Raw genomic sequence first — 17,371 nt, forward strand, 5'->3', positions numbered from 1 at the left:
CAGCACTTTGAAATCTCACTAACATCCGACTGAATATTTGTACAGCTTTTCCCCCAGAAAGTACTACATTATAACTGTTTCGTATGCAAAATGTCTGAGGATACTATTAGTACTGACTGAAAGGTCATTAATATGCAGTATGAGCAGAAAGTTTCCTAGCAGACTTCCTTGTGACACATCTGAAGTTACCTCTGCACCTGCTGATTACTCCCCATCTAGTAAATCATCAGTTCAACAATTATCACTTTATACGGCCATGTGTCAATGAATGTTGATACTGTACTGAGCCAAGTGCTTAATGGGAGTAAAAAAAATAGTGTATCTGCCTTATTACCTTGAATGCTGACTTTCAGAATGCAATACACAGATTGGTTTTTGCGTCACCCACATTTCTGGAAACAACACTTGTTAGCGTGTAGGCACTCCACCTGTTCAAGATACCTCATTAAGTTTTAGCCTGAATTATCTACTACGATTCTCTAAACAAATGGGTGTAAAACATATTGGATGTAAGTTTGGTGAATCACTTCTTTTACTCACTTCACAGACAGTGATCTATTCTTTCCTTCAACCTAGGGGGGGGGGGGGGGTGAATAAGAGAAGGACTAACACAGGTGCAAATCCTATACAAAATCAGACCACATCTCTACCACTCATATTGGCAGAGACAAGAAAGATCTAGTAGTACTGTCCTTGTTTAATGGCAGTACTGCTAAATCTTTCTCTTTAAAAGAACATTTTTAACAAGCATTTCTGCATTTGCTTCATTTTCTTAAATTTTGGTTCGTTTCATCCATCAGTGTTCAAACATTAACTTTGGAACCACTAACAGCCTTAACTAAACCAGAAATTATTTGGGTTTTGCTAGAGGTATTTTAATATGATTCCACTATGGCAGTCACTGAAGGCTTCACACATTGCCCTTTTGGCTGCTAAGCATGTTTGCTGTATGAACCTGCCTACAGATGAATGTGTGAAGTCTTGAGAGATGAAACTAATATCTCTCATCCAGTTTACTTAGTGTGCTTTTTCTCCTTGTTTTAGTTTCTCTTTGTACTAGGATAATATAGGTAAAACTACTTCATGGTGACTGATGCCAGTTTTATGCGGACACTCTCGAAGTGGTTCTTGCCATTGGGATGTAATATATTTCCATTGAGAGTGGGCTTTCAATGTACCTGTTCTAAGTAATTTTCAGAGAAAGCATTAAGTATTGTTTTTCAGAATGTCCTGTCACACTCCCCAACTAAACTGTCATTTCCCAGTTGATTTTTGGATGATTAACATCTCTTCCAATTATGGCCGTATTGTTGGGAAACTGTATGTACAAGAAACAGGTTTTTCTCCAAAGTTTTTAGTATCATGGTTGGTAGAGGGTTGAATGTCCACCACTGATACTGAATCTTGCCAAAACACTCTAATGCAGCTTCAATTGCTACTTCACTGGATACAAATTTCTTGCCTACAAATACACCACCTCCATTCCCCACTGACCTCTCCTTTCAACACACACTAGGATTATCCCAAATATCTCACTGCTGTCAATTTCAGGTGTTAGTAGTTTTCTGTACTGTAGTTTTCCACTGCTTCAAATTTTGGGACTTGGTTGCAAATCCTACAGCAGCAAATCACTAAGATTTTAAGTCTGATCTACTAGCAGCATTTCTTTGGGTCCCAGACTAATGTTTGGGCTCTCTTACAGCTGTAATGATTTGTACTGAAGTAGTGGAAGGAATGTTCAATTAGAATGATAACATCTAGAAACAACTGTTGATATCTAAAGTTATGTTTAACTTCTATATCTTAATAGACTAAAGAACACAATTGGTACCCTGTACTCATGTTCGAAAATGGCTCTGAGCACTATGAGACTTAACATCTGTGGTCATCATCAGTCCCCTAGAACTTAGAACACTTAAACCTAACTAACCTAAGGACATCAAACACATCCATGCCCGAGGCAGGATTCGAACCTGCGGCCGTAGCAGTCACGCGGTTCCGGACTGAGGGCCTAGAACCGCTAGACCACCGCGGCCGGCGTGTACTCATGTTCACAAATTTTTTGCACTGTGAATTCCTTTTGTGGCAGGATTTATAGAATCCTGTGGCTTTTACTTTTGTCATAAAACTTGTTCTCACTTCTTCTGAACAGTAAGTTAAAACTGCTTAACAGTACAGTATCTTTCAAACAACACATTGATGGTCTGCTGAAACGTCTGAGTTCAGCTACGTATGCTATTAGGGTTATTGCAAATTTTGGTGATAAGAATCTCAGTAAATTAGCTTACTATGCCTACTTTCATTCACTGCTTTCGTATGGCATCATATTCTGGGGTAATTCATCGTTGAGTAGAAAAGTATTCATTGCACAAAAACGTGTAATCAGAATAATTGCTGGAGCCCACCCACGGTCATCCTGCAGACATCTATTTAAGGATCTAGGGATCCTCACAGTAACCTCACAGTATATATATTCCCTTATGAAATTTGTTGATAATAATCCAACCCAATTCAAAAGTAATAGCAGTGTGCATACCTATAACACCAGGAGAAAGGATGATCTTCACTATGCAGGGTTAAATCTGACTTTGGCACAGAAAGGGGTAAATTATGCTGCCACAAAAGTCTTTGGGCACCTACCAAACAGCATCAAAAGCCTGACAGATAGCCAACTAACATTTAAAAATAAATTAAAAGAATTTCTAGATGACAACTCCTTCTACTCATTGGCTGAATTTTCAGATATAAAGTAAGTATATATATAAAAAAAAAAACCTTTATCATTAGTGTCATGCAATATTTTGTGTAATGTAATTTCTTGTACAGACATCTTTTATTAACCTGACACGTTCCACATCATTACGAAGTGTCGTATTCATGATCTATGGAACAAGTATTAATCTAATCTAATCTAATCTAATCTAATCTAATCACATGTGATAAATATAACAATATGGCATTTTATGTTTAGGGGTGAGAAAATTTAACAACCTGTTTTGTGGTGAGATCACTTTAGAAACATCAAACCAGTCAGTCCACTGATACCACACTGTGCTGAGGTATAAAAAAAAGATCCTGGAGAGCAGAATCTAAACAAGGGTCAAAAATAAATTGAGAGAGAAGCCACATGGCTTCAGACCTGGGAGGTCAACTGCTGACCTCATATCTGCAGTGATCCAGGAGCACCACTATGAATTTGGGTATGACCAGTAATTGCCATTCTCGATACAGAAAGGATATCTGTCAAAGAAAGGTCTGCAAAGCACTAGAAAAGAGGAAGTGGAAAGAGGCAAGAAAAAGAGTGGAAGAGATGTACTGTGGAAGTCTTGAGTTGGGTGAAAGTGGAAAATGAAAGGACAAATTTGTGTGAAATAGGGCAGTGCATTGTCACATCTCCCCTTCACTGTAGTATTGTATGAAATAGTAACTAAGGTGGCAGGAAAAACTGGAGAAGATGAGAGCAGTGCTGTCCATGGATGACTTGATCTGGAGAAACAGCGAGGAGGAGATTCGGAAACAGCTGGATGCTTGGGAAGAAACTGTGAAACAGCATGGAATCAAGTTTAATGTAAACAAATTTGAGACCTTGGTTGCATCTAGAAAGTAAGATGGACCAACAAGCAAAAGAAGGATTGATGGTGAATAATTGAAGAAGGTGGAAAGCATCAAATACTTGGGAAGTGCGACGGTGGAAAATGGCAGAAATGAGAAAGATATCAGTAAATGTGGCAGACAGGCAGAAGCACTGAAGATATCCCACAAAAATGCAAAGAAGTTCTGTATAGAAGTTACTACATCCCAATACTGATCCATGCATCTCAAACAAAGGCAACAAAGGAAAGAGTTGCAAGCACATTACATGTATGTGAAATGAAGTTCCTCAAAAGAAAACAGGATTAACAAGGGGGGAGAGGATGAGAAATTGAAGGGTAAGGGAAATAGTGAAAGAGGAACCCCTTGCACAGCATGGTAGAAACATCAAGGTTAACATGGTATGAGCACTTAAAGAGACTGAAAAAAAAGAGGATTCCCAAGAAGATACATGAAATGAGGGTGTGAAGGAAATGACCAAGAGGAAGACCAAGGACTACCTGGTTGAAAGTGTGGAGGTGTATGTTTAAAAAGTAGCCTCGGGCTTGACCAGATTGAACACAGACGTATGGTGGGAAAACATAATTAGATGGCGAGGCTTATGTTCCAAACAGGCCCAGTCTGATGAAACCAATCATTCACTCTTCCTGTTAATTCTGGTTTTAATACTGCAAGAACAACTCACTATTCCTGCATGTTACAAACATCACTGTGAATGAATGTCACTTACAATAAAGAAAGAAGAATATTCAGAACGAAATAAGTGGTATCTAATACCATTATTCATTATGCACTCATACCAACTAGTATTTGATTAAACAATATCTTACAGCTTCCAGTATAAAATTTCTCAATTTTCTCCTTTTAAGGACTAAAAAGCAGCTCCAGTGGTACACTGATTTATTGCTTTGACTGGTTTTGACTAGTTACTAATCACTGGATTGTATGAAAAGTTGTACTCTTAATGACTGTCTGCAGCATTGGTGTCCATCTAGAATAGTGGTTTTTGAGGTATTTAATGACACATGAACACGCCACTGGATGATGAATCTGTAACAACTTAAGTGTCTGCTCTACACTGAATGTTATCTACTTGTATATTCCTCAGAAATAAACTATTTTAAGAGAACATTAGCTCAGCAGACACTCAGAGGTACAGTTTTTCATACTAATTGAGAATGACTAGACACTAATTGGTCATTGTAATAAATCAATGTCCAACTGGAGCAGCTATCTTAGAGTACTTATGGACAAAACTATATCCTAAACTTCATTTACTGTTCCCCTTTCTATCTTATACATTTATTCTCTCAGAGGTATATTGAAGTTTATTACCTTTTTTTGTAAACTAAAACACAGACTTCATTTCTCCTGTTCCACTTTAAAGTCTTTTTCCCATGTCTCACAATATAGTTAATTAAAATCAAATGCACAGATGTTGGAGCGGGTGGCAAAAACCACTACTGAACATTCAGTGTAAATATTGACATAGATTGGTTCCTTTGTTACAAAATATTGGTATATCCTTCAGTAACTGAAAAAAACTGCCATTGTTTCAAATTCTTCAGATTTCCACATACAAGTGAAAGGTCCTGTCCAAAATACCACATATGAGGTATGTATGTACATTAAGTGCTTCAATTCTGTATCAGTTTATTGAATGTGTGCGCGCACGTCCCATGTACACACACGTTTTCTGAATTATATACTGTTGTGTGAATGTGGGTGGTCTTTGTTCCACATTAATCAACTTTTATGTTAACCTGCAACTGTCACAGACGTTTCCTGAACCCAGCAATAAAGGATACTAAGAATGAAGTTTGTGAGCTTGTTCCCTATGCAGCCTGCATATCAGGACAACAACCATAGTGATACAAGTAACAGGATAAAAGTGCACGAACTTCCAAAGTGTGATTTTCATATCCAAATGCCACCTATAAGTGCAATGGACTAAAATAGACTCAGGTATGTAAATGCACTTACCCTTGCAATAAAGAATGGTTCAGCACAAAATAGAAAAAGAAATTCATCCAAAAAGTGGAACAGCAGAGACAGCATATCATGACCAGTTGCTTCAATTTCTTGTGCTTCCTTCATTTCCACATATTCAATTTCTGTCATGTAAGCAAACATTGCCATTGCACACTGTTCAAATGCTTCTTCCAAGTTGTCCCCCCAGGCATGCAATCTATATAAAAAAAGAAATCACACACATATAGCATACTTTACTTGTGCATTTAAAGGAGCAATGTTAATGTAAATAACTGTGAAACAGAAGAAACATGTTTTTATATAATTTTCACTTCTTATCCCACTGCAGCAACTGCGAAAAATCCATTTGTGAGAAAGCAGTCAAGAGACAGCTAGCTGTCAATGGAAATGCATAAAATTTTACTTTAATTAATTGCACCCCTTAAACCTAACACTGCACGTTGCAATGTTATATTTCACTGTGGAGAATGGTACAAGTCTTTACAAATCTTTTTACCGTGTGTGTTATTTTGTTCTGGCTCCAAAATACATCAAGGTGACCACTCAAATTCACACGTAAGTGCGTGGCAGAGTGTTAATCAAACCACATGCAAACTATTTTCCTACCGTTCCAATCTCTAGCAGCACATGGGAAAAACAAATGCTTAAATCTCTCCATGCAAGTTCTGATTTTATTAGATATGAAGAGTGGCATAAAAAAAAGAAAAAAAATTGTATATCTGGACAAGAAATGTGGTGACTGAAATTTTGTGAAAAGATCTTGCCACAATGAAAAATACCTTTGTTTTAATCACCCAACTCGCAGATCATATCTGTGACACTCTCTCCCCATTTTGTGATGATAAAAAAAGGAGCTACCCTTCTTTGAAATTTTTGAATGTCCTCTGTCAATACTACATGGGACGGGCCCTCCTACCATGAAGCAGTACTCCAGAAGAGGAGGGACAAACATAGTGTAGGCAATCTTTAGCAGACCTGTTGCACGTTTGAAGAAATTTCGGGATTGCGGCCAGACACCATAAACTTCACTCCACAATATTTCAACTGGACACTTGCCAGTCATACTCAGGTGAGCCATTTAAGACTGAGGCAGACATTCTCTGCTCCACCCTATATAGAGCACAGAGTATTGGCATGTATGCATCAGTCACTGTGACAGATTGACTACACTGCCCGGTGGCAGTGCCCTCACTGGTGGAAATGTGAAGATCAACTGCCTTTGGTGTTGCTGCTCGCTGAAGCCACCAGAGTATTCTTGCATCTTCATCTGGAGCAAGTCTCTGAGATGACGAGATTCCAAGCATTATTCAGGTGGTAGCTATTGTCACGGTTCATTAGATTTTCCACTGTGCATATTTCAACTTATTCTTTAATAATGGGGTCTCAAAAAGATGATGCTGTGGCCAAAATTAATGTATTGTCTTACATTGAATGTCCATTGGAGATTAAATGTTCTGCTGTTAGACGTGCTGGGTTGCAAAAGGTGAGTGCAACATTTATGTTCTATTCAGTGTTCTTCCACTGTGCATGCTGTTTGCCTTATATAAGCTTTACCACACTGGCCAGGTATTTTGTAAATTCCTACCTACAAATTATCCTTCATTGGTCTCAGCAGGACCAAAATCTTAGTAGAAAATCACTAAGCATTCTTGTTACTTTATCAAAAATATTTCCAAGGAAGGGAAGAAAAGCTAGGGACTTTGCTGAGGCATTCTCCTATTTATCTATTTCCCAGTTCGTGGTTTTAGCTGAAAATGCCCCATTAATTTGACAGGCAGAGTATCCACTGTCTCTGAATGCTTTCTTTAAATGTGCGAGCTCTTTAGGCAAACTCTGCGTACGACTCCGTATGGGCTCTGTGTACTAAGGTTTTAAGCACATTCATGTTCTGGAATGAGTCATGGCAACTTTAATAAGAGTAAGTAAAAATCTGTGAGAGTGGGTTTAAAATAAACAGAATGTCCCAGAAAGCCATCACTCTTCTGCTGAACTGAAACATCCAGGAATGGGAGACAACCATCCTTCTCCAATTCCATTGTAAATCAAATGTTCTTATGAATGGAGTTGAAATGATGTAAAAACTCCATTAATTTATCTTCTCCGTGGTGACACACTGTGAAAGTATCACCCAAGTACCTCCAAAAAACTGTTGGTTTAAGAAACACTAATTCAAGTGCTCTTTCCTCAAAATCCTAAATGAAAAAGTTAACGAGATGTCACAACTGTGGCATAACACTAAAATTTACCAGCACGACATTTTATTAAGACTGCCACTGCATGGAAGACAACGTGCAGTGGAAGACATGTACACTCTTTAATTATTCCTCATTACCTCCAGAGACTATCAAGCAGATAAGACAACATGGCAGCATTACCACCAAGACTGTATGGTCTTCTGTTATGACCCATAGTGAGTAATATTGATGGCCCCAGATACGATTTTGCAAAATATCTTGCTTTGTTGCTGAGTCAATTCGTTGGCAAATGTCCACATCATACACAGAACTCAGCAAATTTTATCAACAGGCCCTACACCTAAGTAGTTCAGATCTTTTAGTGAGTTTTGATGTAGTATCTCTTTTTACAAAGGTACTTCTTGCCAATTCCTTGGCACTGATTGGTAAACAGTTTCAGACGGGCATCATTGCTTTGTTCCGGCAAGTTCTTTACTCAACCTATTTTATGTTCAACAAAGAATATTTTGAACAGACTGATGGTGTCACCATGGGCAGCCCCTTGTCCCCCTTCGCTTTTTTATGGAAGATTTTGGGGAAAGAGCACTTTAATCAGTGGTTCGTAAACCAACTTTTTTTGGGGGGGGGGGGGGATGTATGTGGATGATACTTTCATAGTGTGGCACCACAGAGAAGATAAGTTAATGAATTTTTTACATCATCTCAACTCCATTCATGAGAACATTCGATTTACAATGGAATTAGAGAAAGATGGTTGTCTCTCATTCCTGGATGTTTTGGTAATATAGAAAAGTAATGGCTCTCTGGGACATTGTTTGTTGTAAGCCCACTCATACCGATTTGTCCTTACACTCTTCATGTTGCCATCACCATACCAAACCATGAGTTTGCTTAAAACCATTGTACACAGAGCCCATACAGCATCGTATGCAGATAGTTTGCCTAAAGAGCTTGCACATTTAAAGACAGCATTCAGAAACAATGGATACTCTACCTGGCAAATTAACAGGACATTCTCAGCTAAAACCAAGAACTGGTGAATGGATAAAGAGGAGAATGCATCGCCAAAGTCCCTCACTTTTCTTCCCTTCCTGGGAAATATTTCTGACAAAATAGCAGGAATCCTTAGTAATTTTCAACTGAAAGTAATTTTCTGCTCACTACCTAAGATTTTGGACCTACTGGGATCCGTGGAGGATAATTTGTTATTGCAGAAGGTGGGAATTTACAGAATACCTGGCCAGTGTGGTACGGCCTATATAGGACAAACAACACGCACCGTGGAAGAACACTGCACAGAATATAAATGTGGCACTTGCTTTTTGCAACCCAGCAAGACTGCAATTGCTAAATATTGTATCGCCAACGGGCATTCAATGAAGTATGACAAAAACATTAATTTTAGCCACAGCAACATCTTTTTGAGACTCCATTATAAAAGAATCCATTGAAATATGCATCCTGGAAAATCTAATGAACCATGACAGCAGCTACCAGCTGGGTAATGGATGGAATCCCTCATCTCTGAGATTTGCTGCAGATGAAGACGCCAGAGTACTCCAAAGGCTGCCGCGAGTGGCAACACTGAAGACAGCTGATTTTTGCAGTTCCATTAGCGAGGACTGCCGCTGGGTGGTGTGGTCCATCTCTCACCGTGTCTCTGACGCATGCACAATACTCTCAGCGAGCCGCTTAGGTCAGAGGGGAGAACGCTTTCATCAGTCTTCGATGGCTCACCTGAATAGGACTGGCAGGTGTTCAGTTGAAATATCATGGAGGGAAGTTTGCAATGAACAGTTGTAATTCCAAAAGCTCTTCAAACATTTAGTTCACTAGGAAAATTCTAAGTTTCACTTCAGATCTGTTGTGTTCTGTAAGTGTTCTGCCAATAAAACACAGTCCTTGTTTCATCTTCCCCACAACATTATCTATGTGATAGTTCCAATTTAAGTTGTTTGTGATTGTAATCCCTAATTGACAGCCTTTAGATTGTATAATTTTATCACGGCACCAAAAGTTGGATGACTTCATGCTTTTCATTATTAAAAAAATAAAAAATAAAAAATGCCACTTTTCACACTGTTACAGATATATTACCTAAATCATTTTGCAATTGCTTTTGATCTTCTGATGACTTTACTAGATGGTAAATAAACACACACATTTACAAACAATCTAAGAGGACTGCTGATATTATCTCCTGCATCATTTGTATAGATCAGAAATAGCAGAGGGCCTATAACACTTCCTTGTGGAATGCCAGATATCACTTCCGTTTTACTTCATGACTTGCCATCAACTATTACAAACTGTCACCTCTCCGATAGGAAACTGTGAATCCAGTTGCACAACTGAGATGATATTGTCGCAGAAGAAGCTGAGTAGCACAGTCACCATGGTGTAGTGATTATGGTACTAGACTTGCATGGAGGGTTGCAAGTTCAAAACTCACCTGAAGTGTAAAATTTTAATTTCTATATTCGGTTTGAGTACATTCTAGAAGTATCCACAAATATCAAGAATTACAGTTACTGGAATGTTCTGTAACTGTATATATACCGTATGTGTTCTGGCCAGAGGCAGTTCACTCCTCGCTCTTGTATGGGCAAGTGCTGAATAAACCTTCGTTAAGTGAAGTTAGAGTTCGTCATTCATCTAATTACACCTTCTTCTAGGTGACATTATTCTGGTGGAGGCACTGGATATTGGAACTTGTGACAGCGTACATTATCGACGACACAGGGGCTCCCATCATGCCATGACAGAGCTGCCATTTATGTGGCGAGAAACCAGATTTCAAGCCATATTCAATAGATCGTTCAAGCCATATTCAATAGATCGCAATCTAACGAAGACAGAGGAAGAAGAGGACATTACAATGACACCAACTGTGTGCCATCACATGAGACATCCTTCCTGGTGACGTGGTGAAGATCCAAACAAGAGGCTGAAGGTATATGAGCGTATAGTCAAATTTAACAAATGGGGTGACACCGTGTGTCTGGCTAACATATTTGTCTACTTGGAGGGCACTGCCAAGCAATGGTGTGAGAACAGCAGGGAGAAGTTCACAAGCTGGGAAGTATTCCAGGCGGAACTGCGCAAGTATTTCATTGACACACAATGACAGAAGTGCAAGGCTGCAGATAAATTAAAGTGCAGGGCACAGTGTCCAGGAGAAACTACAGCATCCTACATTCATGACGTCTTGGAGCTGTGAAAAATAGTGGATCCTAGAATGAAGGAGGAAGATAAGCACATCTCATGAAGTGTGTTGCTGAGGACATGCATCAAGCCCTACACCTGAAGGAGGTTTTGACAGCAGACGACTTCATAAAATGATGTCAGTATATCGAGACAATGCACCAAAAAAAGAATTACAATCAAGAAATTGGAACGGCTTCCAAACATCGTATCAATGTCTGTGATGGAGGAAGCAACTGATTTCACAAGTGTTCTTCATCAGATAGTGAGAGAGGAAGCTCAGAAGGCACTTGGATTGTACAGTGAGAAACAACTGAGACACTCCAAGAGGTCATAAGGGAGGAAGTGGAACAGACATTGAACCCAATCTCTTGTCTTTCATTTCCCTTTAAAATGGTGAAATAGTTGAGACCAAGGCGAAGTTGCGCTCCCACAATACTGCATGAGGGAACTGTTTCGGCACCAAAGAAGACTGACGTCTGGAGGACCCAGGATAACCAACCAGTATGTTTCCACTGCGACACTGTGGTACGCTATTGTCGAGAAAGACAGCGGATATTTGATGATGCCCGCACCAGAAGACAGCAGTCTGATCTTAGCTGACGCCAACTCCTAGATGACGAAGATGAACAACAAGACGCGTTTGCAGGACGACGTGGGTCTCCATCACCATTTAGAAGCTCCAGCCGATTGCCTCGTTGCCTCAACCTGGAAAACTAAAGGGTGTGACCTTCCTTGGAGATGAGGCCGCAGCAGATGAACATCCTCCGTCGATCACTACAAAAATGATAGGAAACTACGTCGATATCCTCATGGATGGCTGAACAGCCCAAGCTCTTGTGGACTCTGGAGCATCATATTCAGTCATTTCAGAGAAGTACCGTCATCAGTTGCAGAAAACCGTATTCGTAGACAACAATACATCTCTGCTGAAGGTGGTTAGTGGGAAACCTGTAAAACCTACAGGAAGATGTGTCATTTGTGTGGGTATAAGTGGCCATACACAGCCCTTAGAATTCATCATCTTACAAGAGTGTAGTCATGACGTCATTCTTGGATGGGACTTTTCGAAAGCTCCTCAGGCAGTTATAGATTGTGGTCTCTCAAAGATTATGCTAGACGAGATGAGATACTTCAGCCTTCGCAGAGCCTATGGTTGTCACCAGTGGTTCTCGTCAGGAAGAACGATGGCAGTTGGCACTTTTGTGTTGATTACAGGAAGCTTAATAAGATAACTAAAAAGGACGTTTACCACCTTCCATGAATTGACGATACACTAGATTGTCTGAAGGGGGCTAAGTTTTCCTCAACCATGGACATGTACTTGGGTCACTGACAAATCGAAGTAGATGAGGCTCATCGTGAGAAAACTGCATTCATCACCTCTGAGGGCCTGTATGAGTTTAAGGTAATACCGTTTAGTTTGTGTAATGCACCAGCAACTTTTGAACAGATGATGGATAATCTTCTAAGTCACCTAAAGTGGATGATGTGTCTGTTATTTAGATGACATTATAGTGTTCTCAGAGACATTTGATAAACATGTAAAAAGACTGAGGGCTATACTTAGGTGTCTCCAACAAGGCGGACTGAGACTTAATCTAAGAAAGTCTCTTTGGAGCAAAAGAAATCAAAATATGTGGACACCTTGTGTCAAACGAAGGTGTGCGGCCAGACCCAGAAAATGTGAGATCTGTAACAGAATTTCCTATTCCTAAAAGTATTAGAGATGTGAGAAGCTTCCTCGGATTATGTTCTCATTACTGTCGTTTTATCAAAAACTTGTGTGTCAAAGCCGGGCCACTCCAAGAGTTGTTAAAAGCCAATGCTAAATTTATATGGGATGGTACTCAACAAGATTCTTTCCATGTGCTGCGTAAAGCTCTGACGACTGACCCTGTACTTGGCCTGTATGATGAGAGAGCACATATAGAACATTCCAGTATAATGATTCTTGACATTTGTGGATACTTCTAGAATGTACCGAACCAAATATAGAAATTTAAGTTTTACAGTTCAGATGAGTTTTGAACTCACGACCCTCCACGCAACAGTCTAGTATCATAACCATTACACCACAGTGAATGTGCTACTCAGCATCTTCTGCGACATTGCTCCCTCCTTAAGAGAACAGCATCTTGGTGTTACATCCTCCTAGTCCGGGAACAAGTCCTCAGTCCTGCATACTCTGACTCCCGATGATTGGTGTTCGCCCTGGCAGTGATCAACTGCTATCAATACTACTTACTGTGAATTTAAGCTGAATCTGCTCTATGGTTATATTGTTAGTTTCGAAGGAATGGAGACTCGTTTAGGAAGATGTCAAACACATTTTTATCAGCCTTTAAAAGAAAGAAAAAAAGGAAGAAGCTTGTACGATTGAGTAACTATCAATATTCAAAAATTTGTAATCACAGAATTATTTTTTGCAGTAAATGTAAGGACTATAAATGGAGGAGTGACAAATAAATGAAATATTAATGCAATTGTATTTTGTGTTCATTTTCATACAATATATCCCGAGGAAATAAGCAAAGCCAATGATGACATGTTCTTGGAGCAATTCAAAGAACTATTCAATCTTTTGTGATGCCAGAAACAGACTACAGTAACCAGAGAGACTACAGCTGCAGATTTAAAGAGATGCACAAAATGGAAATCAAAGGACTAATAATATTGTTACTCATTGTACTTTTTGTTTAAAGTTAAAGCAAAATGTTAGTTATGCAGAAAGTAGTGTCCAAGAGCACTCTTTAGAATACCACCTTTTTGCCAGTCGTATTGGAGTGTACAGGTGTCTGGCAAGGGCAGAATTGAAACATCTTTGTTGCAAACTGGCAACAGCTTTTATATATATTTTAGGAATTGTATGATATCCAGCAGTCTTTGTTTTATTTTTTATTACTAATAACTCACCCTGGCTTCACACAGATGGCGCTACGCATCTACAACTGGACGTATTGTTTTTAATGTGAATGATATACATGAGCCTTCCTTGTGAATCAGTCTGTCTATTGAAATTCATATCAAAATTCTTTCTGTAGTTCCTGAGCATACTGCAGGAGGGGAAGGGGGGGGGGGGGGGGGGCACAGTGGGAACTTAAATTTATAATACGTCTACATCCTGGTTAGCTTCACTACTATCTGGACTTGCGGCGGCTGTTACTTTGCGGCACTTTTCCTGCCGAATACTGCCTCCTCTCACGCTGACAAGGTTTCAGCTCTCATCACTACCACAAGACGACTCCAAATGCCAATTATATATAGAGCAGATAGAAACACGTATTCCACACTCATTACTTAGTAGTAATAAATTTTATATATATAAATCCTCCTCGCTGATCAATCTGGCAGTGAAAACATATCAAAATCCCTACAGTAGTTCATGAGATTACCCCAAATACACAAATAAAAATCACAGTGGTACTGTTTCGTAATATAGAAGATTAAAACCAATCTGTGAACTATTTTCACAGCATAAAAATCATTGTTATGTGTCATGTTGATCTTTGTGATAGCACGTTTAATAATCACATTTATTAATCAAGAGAAAGTACAATGGCAGTGTTCAAGATGTGAAGTCATAGTACTTCATCTTGATTATGTATTGTCTGTTGGATATTCCTCTTTTTTTAAGTTGTTGTGAGATACAAATCTGTAATAATAACCTTGCCATGTCTCTGATCAATGTAACAGTAATATTTGATTTTTTTATACTGTGAAAATTGCTGACAACAAACCGGTTATAATACTAAAATACTGACAGCTATATGCCATGCTCTTCTTCAACCAGGCACCATTTGTTCCTTATTAAGGCTTAGTGTAACCTGGGACAATTATGTTCTATTTAGTGAGAACAATATTTTCATAAACATAAAATATATGAAATAGAAATAGGTAATTTTGAATTATGTAACTTACTTTATGAGCTGTGTTCAAGTTCAAGACATTACAACTCCGTGCCAGACCAGGACTAAAGCTGTAAGGGTGTATCGTGAAACATGCCTAGATAACTCAATTGATAAGACATTACCCGGGAACATACAGGTTCGAGTCCTAGTCCAACACACCTTTTATCCACCAGGAAGTTTCAAAGTGCAATCAATTTCTAGATTATGTAGTCTCACCAGTTAGCAAACTTGCCTCAAGAGCTGAGTGACTAAAATACCAAGAGAGTTGTTCCAGAACAGGTCAACACCATAGAGAAATTAATCAAAGGGTGAAACTTAGCATTCCGCACATCATCTACCCACAAAGCAAGAAGTCCAATGACTGCTTGTCATACTTGTGGAGCTAAATTTTTGTGGGACATCTCAAATATTATCATGGAATATATAGCCTTGAATTCTATTGTACATTAATTTACCATCAAAACAAAATGTCTGATATAGCTGTGTGGAGAAACTGACATTGTACTGCAATAATATTTAAGGTGTTTTCACTAGTCTTAAGTGTTTAGCTGTAAACTACAATACTGATATGTAATTCATATAAAAATGGGCATGTCTGAAATTAATACTACAGCATTCATCCATTATCAAATGGCTGGTAGCAGGCAATGTATTGTAAATCTGAGTCTACATATGTAAACTGATATCAGCCCACCAGATATTAGGCTGAATTACATACTGTGATATTCAATATGGAACAATTATTTAGTTTAAGTATTCTTGCTAAGTGATTCACATTTTCCTACACAACAGGGATGTAACTAGGCTTGGGAAGCAGTGGAGATGTCATCCTACCTTACCTTACCTCTGCTCACCCCCCTCCTCACCCAACCTCTCCTTATTATACCAAGTGACCCAAAGCAGACAAAATAATAAAATCAAAAACTAAGAAAAACAAAGTCAAAACTTAAGAAAATATGATCTGCATCAATCTATATTTTCAAATTTTCTTAGAATGCTGACAAACAGCTGGCCCCAGATCCAGTCGTTTGATAACACAAATTAAATGAATTTCAGTCTATTCAGACAGTAGCACTAACTCGAAGACAGCCGACTGGTATACAATGGGCACTTTATATCTGCTAACACACTTTTGCAGGATAACCTAAGCACTTCACTTCATGGACAGTGAATAATGTCTGCGAGTCATGTAACTGAGGCAGAACATGAGGACCAGCCCAGTATGCACCCAGTGGGATGTGGAAAACTGCTTAAAAACTACATCCAGGCTGCCCGGCACATCGGCGCTCATCATTAATCTGCAGGGTGGGTTTGATTCTTGGTTGGTGCGCCTACTCGACCCAGGAAGCAGTGTATTAGCGCACTCGGCTAACCTGGCGGGTAAATAGGATAAGCTAACAAAAGTACTAAAATGTTTTGCCAAATAACTGTGGCCTGTTGATAACTTGTATAACAAAACTACAGCTAAGAGACAGCCATCGGACAGGTAAAATGTGCTCCCTAACAACTTATTGAGGACACACAATTCCTAACAAAATTTTGAAACCTGCAATAAACTTTACTTGTCACTGCTTAAGATAGAGGGCATGTCTTCAGTCAAAGCATTTAATGTCCTCTTGTTAGCATGCTATTAACATCCAATAAAATTATGGTTAACAGTCATTTTGATGTCACATGTTTTGCTCTCTGCAGGATCCCCATGAGGCAGGAGGATGCTATGGGTTAAAGGGTGCCCTACACAGAAACAAGGTAAAATATCTTTGTCTGAATGACTGGGTGGAAGTACACAAAAGCTGGTGCTCAGTTTAATTTCCTAAAGTGTGCTTTTTCCCCTTTTCCAGCCATGTTCTTTCCCTCATGCACTGGTGTGCTGGATTTTCATCACATTGCCCTTAAGGCTGTTACATCTGTAATCTTGGTACCACAACTTCAACCAGATAGAATGATACCTTTCAATCCTGTTTCTGTAAAGAAAATTCATGGGTGCCTGGATAGGCTTTGCATACCCACTTGCAGCAATAACTGGTGGAAGTCTTTGGATATCAAACTGTGATGGAAAATTGTTATCTCAGTCTCTTTCAGCTGGTATCAGTTTACTATGTGTACTTGTAAACTACATAAATAAAATTGCAATTAGGTAGAGAAAACAGGGTACTGTAGCTATTCTAAACAAGCTCTTCTGGTCCAGCCCCATTGAGATTGCATATACATCTTGGCATCAAAGAAAGTGAAATCTGATGTTAGGCGAATCCTTAATATGCTGTCTGGGAAAACTATTGAACAGTCAGCAAGTCCCCCTGCTTGAAGTCATCTGTACAAATTGGTAGATCATTACAGGACTCATTTAAAATACAGAGGAACAACAGCCGATACATAAAATCAGCCGCATTCAATTTGTTTAACACAAGTCATTTAAAACTTGTGCTGCTCGGTCAAGTTGGCTGCTCACTCCAACACTCTGGGAGAACACAGATACCT

General features: G+C 39.1%; 1 protein-coding gene across 2 annotated transcripts in view; it reads right to left on the bottom strand.

Moving 5' to 3' along the window:
- Positions 1 to 17,371, bottom strand: part of LOC126334975 (protein archease-like) — a 116,636-nt gene that overhangs the window by 28,394 nt on the left and 70,871 nt on the right. For both annotated transcript variants that reach the window (XM_049997766.1, XM_049997767.1), the window contains exon 3: positions 5,575 to 5,779. In XM_049997766.1, the coding sequence (XP_049853723.1) occupies positions 5,575 to 5,779 (205 nt within the window). The remainder of the gene's footprint in view (positions 1 to 5,574; positions 5,780 to 17,371) is intronic.

The sequence above is a fragment of the Schistocerca gregaria genome, chromosome 2 (genome assembly GCF_023897955.1).
Source record: "Schistocerca gregaria isolate iqSchGreg1 chromosome 2, iqSchGreg1.2, whole genome shotgun sequence".
Lineage (NCBI taxonomy): Eukaryota > Metazoa > Arthropoda > Insecta > Orthoptera > Acrididae > Schistocerca > Schistocerca gregaria.